General features: G+C 35.9%; 1 protein-coding gene across 1 annotated transcript in view; it reads right to left on the reverse strand.

Annotated features, from left to right (window-relative positions):
• LOC123556997 (transcriptional regulator ATRX-like) overlaps window positions 1-15,226 on the reverse strand; it is a 64,215-nt gene that overhangs the window by 16,885 nt on the left and 32,104 nt on the right. Inside the window, exons 17-24 of the mRNA XM_053544562.1 lie at window positions 14,857-15,037; window positions 10,993-11,130; window positions 10,618-10,793; window positions 7,816-8,061; window positions 5,494-5,690; window positions 3,285-3,346; window positions 2,676-2,856; window positions 1,913-2,120 (exon numbers count right to left, since the gene is read on the reverse strand). Of these exons, the coding sequence (XP_053400537.1) occupies window positions 1,913-2,120; window positions 2,676-2,856; window positions 3,285-3,346; window positions 5,494-5,690; window positions 7,816-8,061; window positions 10,618-10,793; window positions 10,993-11,130; window positions 14,857-15,037 (1,389 nt within the window). The remainder of the gene's footprint in view (window positions 1-1,912; window positions 2,121-2,675; window positions 2,857-3,284; window positions 3,347-5,493; window positions 5,691-7,815; window positions 8,062-10,617; window positions 10,794-10,992; window positions 11,131-14,856; window positions 15,038-15,226) is intronic.

The raw sequence follows: 15,226 nt of genomic DNA on the forward strand, positions 1-15,226 counted from the left end.
CATATGGATATCCAATCCCTTAGACCAGGATTTACCATACTCTGAAAGCTAGAAAGAGACTTATTTCATCATATGAAAATCCCTTAGACAAAAATTTACCAAACGGTGAAAGCTAGATAGATGTATTTCATCATATGGATATGCAATCCATTAGACCAGGATTTACCATACTGTGAAAGCTAGAAAGAGACATATTTCATCATATGGATATCCGTTCAATTATACCAGGATTGACAGAATTTGAGAAAGCTAGAGACGTATTTCATCACATGGATGTCCAATCCATCAGACCAGGATTTATCATACTGTGAAAGCCAGATAGATGTATTTCATCATATGGACATCTAATCCATTAGATCAGGACTGACAGTACTGGGAAAGCTAGAGATGTATTTCATCATATGGATATCCAATCCATAGGACTAGGATTTACCATACTGTGAAAGCTTGAAACAGAAATATTTCATAATATGAATACAGTGAATCTCTTTCAACTGAACACTGCCGTAAGGAACTGCATTTCTTGTGGAGAGGTTAATTTACTAACAATTTATCGGACTGGGAAAGTAGATATCTGCCTTTGAAGGTGTTGTTACCAAGAGGCTATATTATTATGCTTCATTTGCAAATTTACATCAAATTCATTTATGAAAATCAGAAGAAGATACAATTATTCATCTGATTAAAGAAGAGCTCGTAGAACACGAAATGCACCCCTTGATGCATTCAGTTACTGCACAAGGAACAGAAATTATTTGGTCACTGGATGTTTGATGTACTGACCTCAAATCAATAATTATGGTTCATTTACCAGTCATAAGTGACCTCTGTATCAAATGTGATCTTAGACCAAAGCATTCTCTAGTTATTTGGCAAAAAAGTCCTACTGTTCTGGGTCAATGTGTCCTTGACCTTTGACCTACTGACCTCAAAATCGATAGGGGTCACCTGCTGGTCATGATCAACCTCCCTATTAAGTTTCATGATCCTAGGCCCAAGCGTTCTCAAGTTATCATCCGTAACAGTTCAACTGTTCCAGGTCTCTGTGACCTTGACCTTTGACCTACTGACTTCAAAATCAATAGGGGTCATCTGCTGGTCAAGACCAACCTCCCTATCAATTTTCATGATCCTAGGCCCAAGCGTTCTTGAGTTATCATCCAAAAACTGTTCAACTTTTCCAGGTCACTGTGACCTTGACATTTAACCTACTGACCTCAATAAATAGGGGTCAACTGCAGGTCATGATCAACCTCCCTATTAAGTTTTGGAATCCTAGGCTTAAACGTTCTCAAATTATCATCTGGAAACCGTTCAACTGTTCCGGGCCACTGTGTCCTTGACCTTTGACCTACTGATGTCAAAATCTATAGGGGCCATCTGCTGGTCATGACCAACCTCCCTATCAACTTTTATGATCCTAGGCCTAAGCCAGTTATCATCCGGAAACCAATTGGTCTATGGACCAACCGACCAACAGACAATTGCAAAACAATATAATAAAACAACCTACAATATTAAAACTCATTTCTAAGGATAATAATTTCAAACTCCACCTGCTGAAGAATACCCTGACATTCTTTTTGGCAAAACCAGTCCCCGGTTTGTTGGAAATAAAGCATATCCTCTGTCAATATGGCAAAGTTTTCTGGTATATTAACAGAAATTCATAACACTTATCATCATATGCTATTTCAAAGTACTGACTCTCATTACCACTCTGCTAACCTAAATTCTGAAACCTTAAATAAACTTAACCTTCTAGGAGACAGTGAATTTCAAAATGTAATATTCAACAAAATAAAATTTTCAATCATTCTGTCTAAGTCCCCACAACTTCTGCCATGCAAAATGTAATGCCCTCCAGTGGGGCTTTACACATTAAAATCACAAAAACAATTGCTGAACATACCTTTTCCTTATTTTTCTCCTCTTCTGATTTCTCTGTCCCATTTTCCACGGGCTCTCCTGACCCAGAAGCCTCAGATGTTGATGGTTTATCTTTTTCTTTATCTTTATCAGCTTCACTAGGTTCATTTGTTGGATTGTTTGCCTCATCAACCTTTGCCAAGAAATCCTCTATTATGTCTAGTGAGAGTAAACTCTGGCTAAAAACCAATCTGAAAATATATATCTGCCAGTATAATAAACTTCTAAATTGTTACTGACTTTTTGTGAATGGTTAATATTCCTAAATTAAATAATGCCAGAAATTTATATAAAAGTTACCAGTAATTTCTAACATCTTTACAAACCAGATACAGACTTCAATATGTGTTAGCAGCTTTGTTTCTTAAATATTATGACAAAAATTTTGTTACTCTTATCTCTACTATGAAACTTAACACTTTATCTCTTTTATGGAAATGACACTAGATCTATCTCTTTTACATACTTACACCTTCCCCCTTCTATAAAACTTAAACTTCATTGTATCTGTGAAGCTTATACCCTTTTCTCTTTCATGATACATACACTTCATTGCTTCTATGGAGCTTACACTTTATTTTTTCTCTAAAACTTACACTTTATCTCTTCTATGGAACTAACACTTTAATCTCTTCTATAAAACTTACCCTTTATCTCTTCTATGGAACTTACACTTTATCTCTTCTATGGAACTTATATTTATCGCTTTTATGGAACTTACACTTTATCACTTCTACAGAACTTACACTTTATCTCCAATATCTTCACACATTTTTAGGATTTCAAACATGAGAGTCATTTTCCCGCTAAGTTCCAATTTAAACTCGTCCTCCTCCTTCACAAACTCCGCCCACCACTCAGATGTCAACTCCTTTGGTCCATTACTGTAACCCATATCCTCCATCCAAGATGAACCTGCTCCCTCCTCTACAACAAATTCAAACAATTTCATCAACTTCTGGGTCCAAAGTAATAAATCTAAGCTTGGTAACCAGTCCCTGAAAGTAGCTTTGCCATTTGTCAATTACAAGACTGAACTTAGGAGTTAACCAATCAGGTGCTTGTGATTGGAGACTGGTCTCCAAAGTCAGTTTCATCAACTCCTGGGTCCAAAGTAATATAACTAAATTTGGTAACCAGTCTCAGAAAGCAGATTTGCCATTGGCCAATTTCAAAACTGAACTTACAGTCAACCAATCAGATGCCTGAGATTATCTCAGTTTCATCAAATCCTGAAGGCTTGCAACAATTTAGTTATACTGTCAAGCAGAAAAAAAAATGAATGAACTGAAATCATAGCAATATATATGAAAAGACAAATCTTACAAATTTACTGTTCCCCCTATCTAACTCACCATTTCCTCTGCGTTTTGAAGTCCATTTTTTCACAACTTCATCACCATTTTCTTTCTTTGAACTGAAAGTAATAAACCATTACATAAGAAGATTGACAAAAACTAATTTAACTAATATCTTACTTACTTGCCCTTCATGTTAAGCAATCTGAGCATGCTATGATATAAAATACTTCAATACAATGTCAAAACCTGGGGAAAAAAACATACATTTTTTAACAGAGGAATCGGGCCCAATTTCAGCCCATAAAGCTGCCCACAAAATACTGGTAGTCTAGTGGTAAGAAGCTGGACTACAGAAATATTACTAAAATTATTTGGAATAAGAGTCCCAAGTACTGGTGCTTCACATCTGGCTTGTTAAAAGAACTTGGGGAGTTTTCTGAAATTGTAGCAAAAATGTACTGCACACCACAATTAAGTCATAAACTCCTGTACCAAGTATAAACAAGAGCTGTCCGTAAGACAGCCAAGCTTGATTATTCGAAATATTGTCCCAGAAGCAGGAAAATATTACCCAAAAAGGTTAAATATCAAAAGAGTTTTAAGTTCAAAAGGGGGAATAATTTGACCAAAATGCATATCAGTTATGGGACTTGCTGCTCTTAACTAGTTTCATAACCTCGAAGACACATGTGAAGTTTCAAATCATTATCTGCATTAGTTTTGGAGATAGAAACTTGCATGTAAAACGTTAACCAGAATTTTCAAAGTCCAAAAGGGGGCATAATTTGGCCAAAATGAAGGTCAGAGTTATGGGATTTGCTGCTATCAACTAGTTTTATAACCCCGGAGACACATGTGAAGTTTCAAATCAATATCTGCATTAGTTTTGGAGATAATAACTTGCATGTAAAACTTTAACCAAAATTTTCTAAGTCTAAAAGGGGGCATAATTTGCTCGAAAAACACATCAGAGTTATGGGACTTGACCCAGTGAGGTTGGTAAGTGATCTAGAAAAAGAAAAAATAAGTTTAAAATCTATATGCCTTTTAGAAATAGCTGTATGTACTTGCACGCAAAACTTTAACCAGAATTTGCTAAGTCCAAAAGGGGGCATAATTTGGCCAAAATGAAGGTCAGCGTTATGGGATTTGCTGCTATCAACTAATTTTATAACCGAGGAGACACATGTGAAGTTTCAAATCAATATCTGCATTAGTTTTGGAGATAATAACTTGCATGTAAAACTTTAACCAAAATTTTCTAAGTCTAATAGGGGCATAATTTGCTCGAAAAACATGTCAGAGTTATGGGACTTGACCATGAGGTTTTATAAGTGATCTAGAAAAAGAAAAAATAAGTTTCAAATCTATATGCCTTTAGAAATAGCTGTAATGTAACTTGCACGCAAAACTAACCAGAATTTTCTAAGTCTAAAAGGGGGCATAATTTGGCCAAAATGAAGGTCAGAGTTATGGGACTTGCTGCTATCAACTAGTTTTATAACCCCGAAGACACATGTGAAGTTTCAAATCATTATCTGCATTAGTTTTGGAGATAGTCACTTGCATGTAAAACTTTAACCAAAATTTTCTAAGTCTAAAAGGGGGCATAATTTGCTCAAAATACATGTTAGAGTTATGGGTCTTGACCCAGTGAGGTTGGTAATTGATCTAGAAAAAGAAAAAATAAGTTTCAAATCTATATGCCTTTTAGAAATAGCTGTATGTACTTGCACGCAAAACTTTAACCAGAATTTGCTAAGTCCAAAAGGGGGCATAATTTGGCCAAAATGAAGGTCAGAGTTATGGGACTTGCTGCTATCAACTAGTTTTATAACCCCGAAGACACATGTGAAGTTTCAAATCAATATCTGCATTAGTTTTGGAGATAGTAACTTGCATGTAAAACTTTAACCAAAATTTTCTAAGTCCAAAAGGGGGCATAATTTGCTCAAAATACATGTCAGAGTTATGGGACTTGACCCAGAGAGGTTTGTAATTGACCTAGAAAAAGAAAAAATAAGTTTCAAAGCTATATGCCTTTAATTGATGGCTGTATGTACTTGCATGCAAAAACTTAACCAAGGTGTGACGCCGACGCCAGGGTGAGTAGAATAGCTAGACTATTCTTCGAATAGTCGAGCTAAAAATAAACAAGAATATGGTTAACCAAGTTATAGCCTGGACATCGTTGTGTTTGGATACAGACAGACAAACAAATGTGTAACTTCAGACTACTACAATTATAAAATGTATTATTTACTCTTGATCTGATGAAGAACCCTCATTGTCTCCTCTTGTTTTTCTTTTTTTCTTCTTCTTTCTATCACTGCTATTACCATTATCTTCATCTGATGAATTACTTGATGACGTTGTTGAATCATCAACAAAAGAATCTTCATCACTCCCACTATCATTAATGAATGAATCATCATCATCATCTGTATCATCAAACTGACGCTGAAATTAAATCCAAAAAGGTTTTTAAACTGTCCATTCGACAACACGAGTGGCAAACTGTCACAATATACATCCGTCATGGCAAAATACTTTTGACTTTTAAAATACTCTACTTACTAAGAAGACTGATTGTCCATTTTCTCAATTTCGACTAATTCAAGGACCTTGACCTTTAATAATTGAGTGAACCCCAAATGATGTTTAAAGGTTCTGGGTCGAATGGTTGTTAAGTTATTGATCAGAAATGATTTTCCATGTTCTGGCCCTTTGACCTTGACCTTAAATGGAGTGACTAGGGTCATCTCCTCTGCATGTCCAGTCACCCTAAGAAGTTTCAACATTCTGGGTCGGATGGTTCTCAAGTTATTGACCAGAAATAGTTTTTCTTGTTCAAGCCCCTGTGACCTTGACGGAGTGACCCCAAAAACAATAGCAGTCATCTACTCTGTAAGCCCTATCACCCTATAAAGTTTAAAGGTTCTAGGTCAAACGGTTCACCAATTATTGATCGGAAATGAAGTGTGACGGACAGGTCAAAAACAATATGTCTCCACCAGCACGGGGGAGGAGACATAATTCTTTAATCCAAAGTTCCACTACACGTCTTAATCATACATGCCATAATTTTTCCGGACCTTTCCGGGATTCTGAGTTAAAATTTCCGGGATTTTTACCCTTTGTGCGGGACATACACCGTGACATTAGTATTCTTCTGTTTCATGCATAAATATCATAAAATTATATGCAGTTTCCGGAGATAAACATTGTTCCCTTGCTTAGGAATAATTTATTGCAAATGTCGTCTAGCTTTCTAAGGGAGGTAAATAGGGTAATTACGTCTATAGTTCGGCACGTGAATTGGTTGCGTTCCCGAGGTGAATTGAATTGGGAGACTTGCTATATACGAAGAATTAACCTGGTCATCGTGATTTAGAATCCAGTTTATTTGGTATCTTTTTAAAGCTTAAAAGTTTACCTACTCATTAATAAAATGGAATCCTCAAAGGAATGAAATAAATCTTGTAGATAAAATTGATATAGATCTAAAATATTTCAGTTTTCAAGGACCGGCCGGCAAAGGCATTCAAGAGTCAACTGTTTAATTTAGAATATGTGTGACAATCAATCTACATTTTGAAAGATTACAACCTTTTAAAATAATTATCGTTTAATTGACCGTTATCAGCCATTTCTTCCAATCAAGGCTACATGTAGCTTCACTGCCTACGTGCTAAAAACAATGAGATTTTCGGCTATTGTTCCTAATATTAAATTATCATAAATTTTGTCAATTCATAATCAGGGTCATCAAAATAGCTGACTGTAAATTAATCTGGGTCATCAATAGTCGACAAACTGTATACGTCGGATTAGCGGTGGCTGCAAAAGTCGGAAATTAAAAAGCAGCCACTCAGCGACAGTAAGCTTGTCTAGGTCATCAAAAGAACGCAGTGCGCAATATGAGTGGTGATCGGAGCTAGCTTAATTAATCAACATGTGTCCCGCTCGAGGGCATGAAACTGATTATCGGATAATTAGGAATAAACAATGTGACACCGGTGACTGTTTATTGTGTTTTATTCATGTAAAATTCAACAATTTTTAGGCCAAAAAAAAAAAAACTAGTTTTTTGGGGGGTTATTTTTGTTTTTCTGTATTTTTAATTTTCCGGGACATTTCAACACTGTCCGGGACACCGGGACGAGTATGTGATTTCCGGGACAATCCCGGACAATCCGGGACGTATGACATGTATGTCTTAATAATATTGCTTACAATGAAAAAAGCTCAAAATAATCAAATGTTTCCTAGAATTAAATGAATAGTAAACCTAATGTTTCAGAGATGTATATTGGTAAATTTTTGTTGAAAAGATGAAAAGAAACACATGAAAAAAGTTTGGCAAAAAAAAAAAAAAAATGAATGAGACATTAAATTTCCTGTAAGAATGATGTCAGAACAGATAACTTTCAAAATCTTGTAAATTCAACAACAAAAACTTTATGCAGGTGTTTCTGTTTCATGGGCGGATACTGTTGGGCAAAATAGTGAAAAAATAATCTTTTCAGTTTACTGTAACCTTGAGTGGTTTATAATCTAAATGTAAAGTGCTACAAGAATATACCTTATTTTCCTGTCTGATTTCATCCAGTTTGAGCACCCAAGGATGGGTCCAGATTCTCATTAAGGCTTGATAATCTGTGAAGAGTCGTGCCCCCTTGCTCCGTATCTCACTTGTACCCGTAGTACCTCCTACATTCATTTCCAGGTATTTCTCATACAACGACATCTGAACTTTGGAAAGTCGTACCGAGATCACATATTCAAACTTTGGTGGCAAGAACTTTGTGAGTGCAGAATAATCCTTTCTCTGTGGAAAAAAAAATTTAAAATATATTTGGTTTGGTTTGTTCAGGTGTAAATGACATCAACACAACTCAGGTCATATGGGCTTTTCTAGCTTTTGATGGTGGAGAAAGACCCTAGGTGCCCCTCCAAACATTATTCAGGCACATGTAGTGGAAACTGTATTTACCCCCCAAATTTCCCATACTTTTCAATGCTTTCAAAACTGGGGTAATTAGCCCCAGGGTCAAAAAAATTATCTTGAGCACTGGGCCCTTCAAGAATTTTTTTTTTTTTTTTTTTTTTCAACATATGAATGGCCAAAATGCGGTGTTTTTGTGTGTTTTTTTTTTTCAGCAGGGTGAAGTTTTGTCTACATATTTCCTTTTAATCTTGGTTATTGGTAAAAGGAGCCCGTCAATACAGAAAGTAACTGACTTATATGATTGAAGAGTTAAAAATTCAGGAAAAGGAAGGATGAAAAGCACTACTAGCCTATGTGGCATAGTGGTTTAAGATGGTGCTTAAATTACTTGACCCCCCCCAACAGCTCTGTGGGTTAAAAAACCCATAGCCGATGTAAAATTCAGCCATCAATCTGATTTACAAAGGTCAATGATACTACCAAGGTGCCAAGCCATGCCTAAAAGAATGTCTTGATGGATATCTGGAGTCTTCCTCATGTATGAAAGTCAATATACCACCTTAGCTGTGTTGAAGTGACTAAAAACCAAATATACAGAAGGTATTATTAAGTAATTTTACTTAAACATATTACTAAGTCTTTTTGTGTTAGAGTATTCTTTCAAAGACAGAATCTCCCTTTATAAATAATGCTGATGTCAAACTGTATTTCAAGTTAAAAGTACATTTCTTACAACTGAATGAATTCAACAACTGAGGCAAGTCTGAACTTAAAAGTGAACACATACGAAGTTCACAAAGTAGAGCTATAGCTAAATGTGATTTATAACAAGTGACTGAGTATTACAGTGGCGATACAGAAGTCCCCTACCAGAGGAAAACTTTGTTAGTGTTCATCCCTTGTGGTTGTTGGCAACAGTGTCAGACCTGTTTACCCCTTCATAACCATGTCAGTAGTCCTTAAGTGATTTATCAGTAGTTTTGACCATCTGTCAGTAGCTATTGCGTATAAAGTCGTGTTGAGGCCATATGGCAGTGTATGTGTCTAAATACTGCTGGCAAGGTTTCCTTTATTTTGGCACAATATCTTGCAAATTAAAGTCTGCACCACACTTTCAATTATCCATTTTGATCCATGTAGACAGACAGGGCCCACACTGGGTTGAAAAAAGTTTGAGCCACTTTTACGCGGTCGGTAGCAGGGTGGATGTGGGGAGGGGTGTTCCCTTCTGCTTTGAATTTTTTGTAATTTCCATTAGTAAAACAGTGCTGCAGTCAGATTTTGAAATGGGCAGAGTGGCAATATGGGGGAGGGTGTGGGAGGATACCCCCTCCTGCAAGAAGGGTTTCTTTGGAGTATCACTCCTAAGAAATTTTTGAAAATTTAAGCCCCTGACACAGCCTTTGGTGCATTTTCTGACTGAAAATAATATGTTTCAATTTTTAAATATTACCTATTACAGTATCCAAATAATGAATGATTGTCACTACATAATTTTACTTTCAGGTCATGCCTCCTATAGAATACAAGTCTGATATATGTATGTGTTATAAAAATAAATTCTAGAATCATTTCTGTTACAATAACATCTATCATGTCTGTTACTTGAATGTTAAAATTTCAGAATACAGCTTCTCGATATTTATCCATACGTATTATATCCGGATACGATTACACTTTTCTAAACATCGCCCAAATCTCAAGTTTCAACAATATGTTTGACAAATTGTGATGATGCGAAGACAGTTTAGCAGCATTTGGCAATATCTGACATTAAAGTTTAAGGTGACATTACCTCTTATTAAAATCATTTTATGAAAAATTGCAGCAGACGATCTACTTTCGATTTCAAAAACTTTAAAAAAAATATAATACAATTTAATGTTTCACCGATTTGTTCATTTCTCGAAAATTAAAGGAATAAATTCATTTAATCAGTACTTATTAAAACAAACCATAAGTGTTTATTCTGCAACCACATGTCAAGATGTTTATTATACGCGTTATCTCACACTGTTACGCAGAATGCGTATTGGTATCGATTTTTTCTACCTGAATCGAAGGCAAATTATCCGAACAAGTCAAAATTCTAGAAAGGTTACGATTTAGAACAAAGTTATATGTAGAAATTTCCATTTCTCCACTTGCGATTTTTATGCGCCAATTTGATTGCAAATTCGTCAATTGGCCGATCTTCGAGGCAATTTTCCGTAGTAATTTTTTGGTAAATCTTAGTTCGTATTTTTTTATGCAAATTCGTATAAACTACGGACAATTTGTAAACATAAACAGGTCTGCAGTGTTAGGACTAACAAGAATCTCTTTGAAAGTGTTGAAAAAGTTTGTGCCAAATTTTTTTTTGCAAAGGATCAACAGCTGTAAAATTACTCGTACATATCCCCTCTGATCTTCATTTAAGGGTGTTTAAAATATTACCTGGACACAACCAGCTAGAAGTTCATGGAGAATATGGGCTCTGCGTTTCATTAATTTTACATCAAATGGTGTTGAGTCACTACACTGTCCATTAATAATAGGGTTACAGAATCTGTTGTTGAACTCTTTCCTCGTCCCCAATAGTGCCGGCTTCACAAAGTCGACCATACAGTGATCTGCAAAACACAATGCAACAAATAATACGAGTTGTTTTTTTTATATGTTACAAATATGTATATTTATAAATATGATCTACTGGTGTGATGCAATGTTAATGTTTTAATTTTAAATGGGCTATTATGGAATACTGTCTCTATTAAAACTGAACAGGCAATCAAAAATTGGTTGCATGGAGCATAACATTTATGAGCTTACATTCCCCTAAGTTATTTTGTAGCGGCGTCCCCGTGAGTACAATCCTCTTTCTTGTTTCAATCTTCATCATGGACTTTGACAATGATGTAGCATCATTCTTTAATATATGACCTTCATCACAAACCACAATGTCAGGACCTGGCAAAAATGAAATACATATTTTACAAATGCTGAATAACAATCCCATGAAGTTCCCTTGATACATTAAAAAGTTGTTGCTGAAACATGAAGTGTTTTGGACATTCACAGTCAAGACAGACAGACAGACAGACGTAACAGCAAATTAACAAACACTGATTACTATATACAGTCAATTCTCGATATCTCGACTTTGTCGGGACCAAGGAAAAGTTCAACCTACTTCACCATCTTGTGATTTGTGCAATGCACATGATGTGAAACTGGCTGATAGGTTTCAACCAACTAAATTTTCATCTCTTTTGACCGCTGCATCTTGTTGTATCATTTTCATCTGATTCAATTTTGACACAATTCAATACAAATTACTCAAACATCGTGTTACACAGCTCACGTTGCAAACAAATAATTAATGACACATGAGTGCCAGTTAATTGGTTTCGGGTCGTAAGCAGGAACATTGAGTAAATAACCGTGCATGTTGTTTTTCGCACCTCCTGTGGCAGACGATAACTGGGCGAATACAAGCGCATGAAGTTTTTCGCACACAGTTTGGCATACCATTAATGTCCACTAGAGATAGCCGAAGTCAAAATACAGTAAATTTTAAAGTTGGGAATTGAAAATTTAGTCGAGATATCGAAATAAACAAATCGAGATATCCGTAGTTGATTTATATAAAATAAGAAGGAAAAAAAATCGGGACTGGGAAAATCTACTCGAGATATCGAAATAACCAAAGTCGAGATTTGACTGTATAGTGAAACATCGCTCGCTCGAGGCCGCAAGGGGATGAGCAAAATGCTCGAGTTATCCATGTGACCCAAACATTGACCAACATACAAAGAAAATTGAAGTTTGTTTTACCACTTGTCATCGGGACCATTTGCAGAGGAAATGGTGATGTGTAATAATAACACACTCTTGACATTTTCAAAAAACGTATTACAAACATTATCTATGAACAAGAGCTGTCAGTGGACAGCGCGCTCGACTATTCTCAATGCTTGATAGTATAATATAAGCAATGAGTAAAACTTTAACATTAAAATAAGCATATACTAAGTCGAAAAGGGGCCATAATTCAGTCAAAATGCTTGACAGAGTTGCCTCCTCCTTTTTACAGACTGGGGTCATTATGGTAAACAAGTATGCAAAATATGAAAGCAATATCTCAATGGACTTTGAAAATATTTGGGGTGGTATGCAAACTTTAACATTTGTGTGACGCTCACGCCGACACCATAATTCAGTCAAAATGCTTGATAGAGTTGCCTCCTCCTTTTTACAGACTGGGGTCATGATGATAAACAAGTATGCAAAATATGAAAACAATATCTCAATGGGCTTTGAAAATATTTGGCGTGGTACGCAAACTTTAACATTTATTCTGTCGAAAAGGGGCCATAATTCAGTCAATATGCTTGATAGAGTTGCCTCCTCGTTTTTACAGGCTGGGGTCATGATGGTAAACAAGTATGCAAAATTTGAAAGCAGTATCTCAATGGACTTTGAAAATATTTGGGGTGGTACGCAAACTTTAACATTTATTCTGTCGAAGGGCCGTAATTCAGTCAAAATGCTTGATAGAGTTGCCTCCTCGTTTTTACAGACTGGGGTCATGATGGTAAACAAGTATGCAAAATATGAAAGCAATATCTCAATGGACTTAGAAAATATTTGGGGTAGTATGCAAACTTTAACATTTGGGTGACGCTCACGCTAATGCTAATGCTCACGCCGACGTGTGTAGGATAGCTCCCCTATTCTTCGAATAGTCGAGCTAAAAACTGTACTCGAATTCGCAATTTTCTTCCCCAAATTAAGATCTCATAATTATTGTCTTAATTTTATGAAAAGGCTATATTATTTCCTTTATTTGCATGCAAACAACTGCTGATTAAAATATTAAGATCTCATAATTATCTTCTTGATCCCGCAGGAAAGATGAAATAAGTAATAACATACATGCTTTAATCTAAAACAAGCAGTAATTGATCAATATATGATCAATAAAACTTTTCTTCAACCTTTAATCAATAATTAATCTCATTACAGGGCTTGAGCTAGGGAGCGTCTTGAGCGAAATAGTCGCTTTGTAGCTCCCCACTTCGCCCTAATTTAACATCAAAGCGAAATTCAAGTCGCCCGATTTTTTTATCCACACACCAATTATCCGCTATCAGCCTGTTGACACTTGACAGGAATACACGAAAGCGCAATTTAAGCTCCGCCTACTTCAGATTAGAGACTGTTGATAAACAAAGCAGAAGGGATTTATATTACATAAGCTTACACATTCTTTTTTGACCTTTAGAAAGTATCTTACCGTGACTGGCTCGAGTAATTTCCTTAAATCCACTTAATTTTACTGGTACTTTTCAAAACCCAAACTTTAGAAACATAATATTATCACTGACACTTTCTGTGAATAAAATAACGTAACTGAAATTTACGCAAATTTTTGACACCTGCCATCAGAAACTGGCTTAAACCTGTTTGACAACTGTTTCTTTTAATGTGTACCGACACCAGCATATCAAAGAGACACCAGCAGATCAAAGGAGACGTGTATTCTGTGTGATGTCATAGTGATGTCACTGCTATTGACATACACTTGTTATTTAAACTGACTGACTCTGAGTGCAGCAACTGGGAGCTTGATTTATTTTTTGCTGATATGGAATTAACTTTTTTTAAATTGTATTCATATTCAAAGGGTTTTCTTGGTTTGGGCAATCATTGCAAGAGTGAAAAAAAACTTGAATTTGCAGTTTAAGCACATTAGATTCACAAGGTTTAAAATGATAAGAAAATAGAATCACTGACATTTTCAGTGAATTTGTTATTTACTTTAAATTAATAAACAAAGACAGGAAATAATAAAAATAGTAACTTATATTAAGCATAATTAGTTCCTTTTTCAGCTTGCATGTCATGGTGCTAAACTCTCGTCACTTCTCCCTAAAATCTCGTCACTTCTCCCTAAAACCTCTCCACTTCTCCCTAATCTTAGCTGAGGGAGAAGTGACTTCTCCCTAAAATCTTAGCCTAGCTTAAGCCCTGCATTATCAGACCAAATATACCGACAAACAAACATTTAAGATAGTTGGGGAATAGACCACGCAATTCTGACAGCGTGCGAAAATTTTAAATTAACCGATACATTCTGATCGCCGGTGTGAAAAAGTTTGACACCTCTGCTCGAGTTTGCCAGAAGCAACAAAGAGTAAATTAATACACAGGGACCAGGTGTTGAGTTATCGATGTTTGACCCAGCCATGGTAATTTCACATAGAAAATAGAAGGAAATCGGCCGGGACCACATGAATTGCTCGAGCGAGCCTGGGTGCTCGAGTGAGCGGTGTTTCACTGTACCACTCTTTGGGGGCAAAAAAAAAATGCCTGGGAAAAGCAGAAAAAGACCACTAATTTCACTTTCAATCCAAACCCATTCTGACCTGTGAATTAACCCTTAACATGCTGAATACGATTGATTCTGCCTTTGCAACCAGTGCAGATCATTATCACCCTGCACATCCGTGTTCGCCATTCAGTCAGTATGTTTTTGGTATGCACCCCTTTTAACCGTTAATGGTACTATCCAAATTGAAAGATGGACAAGTTCATTATAGAAATTTAGCATGGTTAAGACCAACTACAAATAAAGACAACTTTAAATATACATGTCTGATTGTAATCCACGTTATAACAGAAGTACATTACCTGGTTGTGCCAATGTCTCATAGAAGATTTTTTTCTGCTTCTTGTTCTTACAATGACTTCCATTCACAAGATTTCTGTACATGTCGTACCCTAGGATCATCACACCTGCGCCACCTTCATGCCACTCTTTCAACATCTGTGCTCGCTCAAAGTTCTGTTTCACTTTTGACATCTCGTACACCTGCAACAGGCAGTCATAATTTTGAAATACTTGTAAAAATACATAGAAATACTTTTTTTTTTTGGTCTCAAAATTCAAAGATATATATACTGGCCGTCACTCACACAGAAAGTTAAGACTCAAATCATAGCAGAACCTTGTTTTCAACATGAGCTTTAACTTCTCCACATAAAACTGGAGGACAAATAT

The sequence above is a fragment of the Mercenaria mercenaria genome, chromosome 5, assembly GCF_021730395.1.
Source record: "Mercenaria mercenaria strain notata chromosome 5, MADL_Memer_1, whole genome shotgun sequence".
Classification (NCBI taxonomy): Eukaryota; Metazoa; Mollusca; class Bivalvia; order Venerida; family Veneridae; genus Mercenaria; species Mercenaria mercenaria.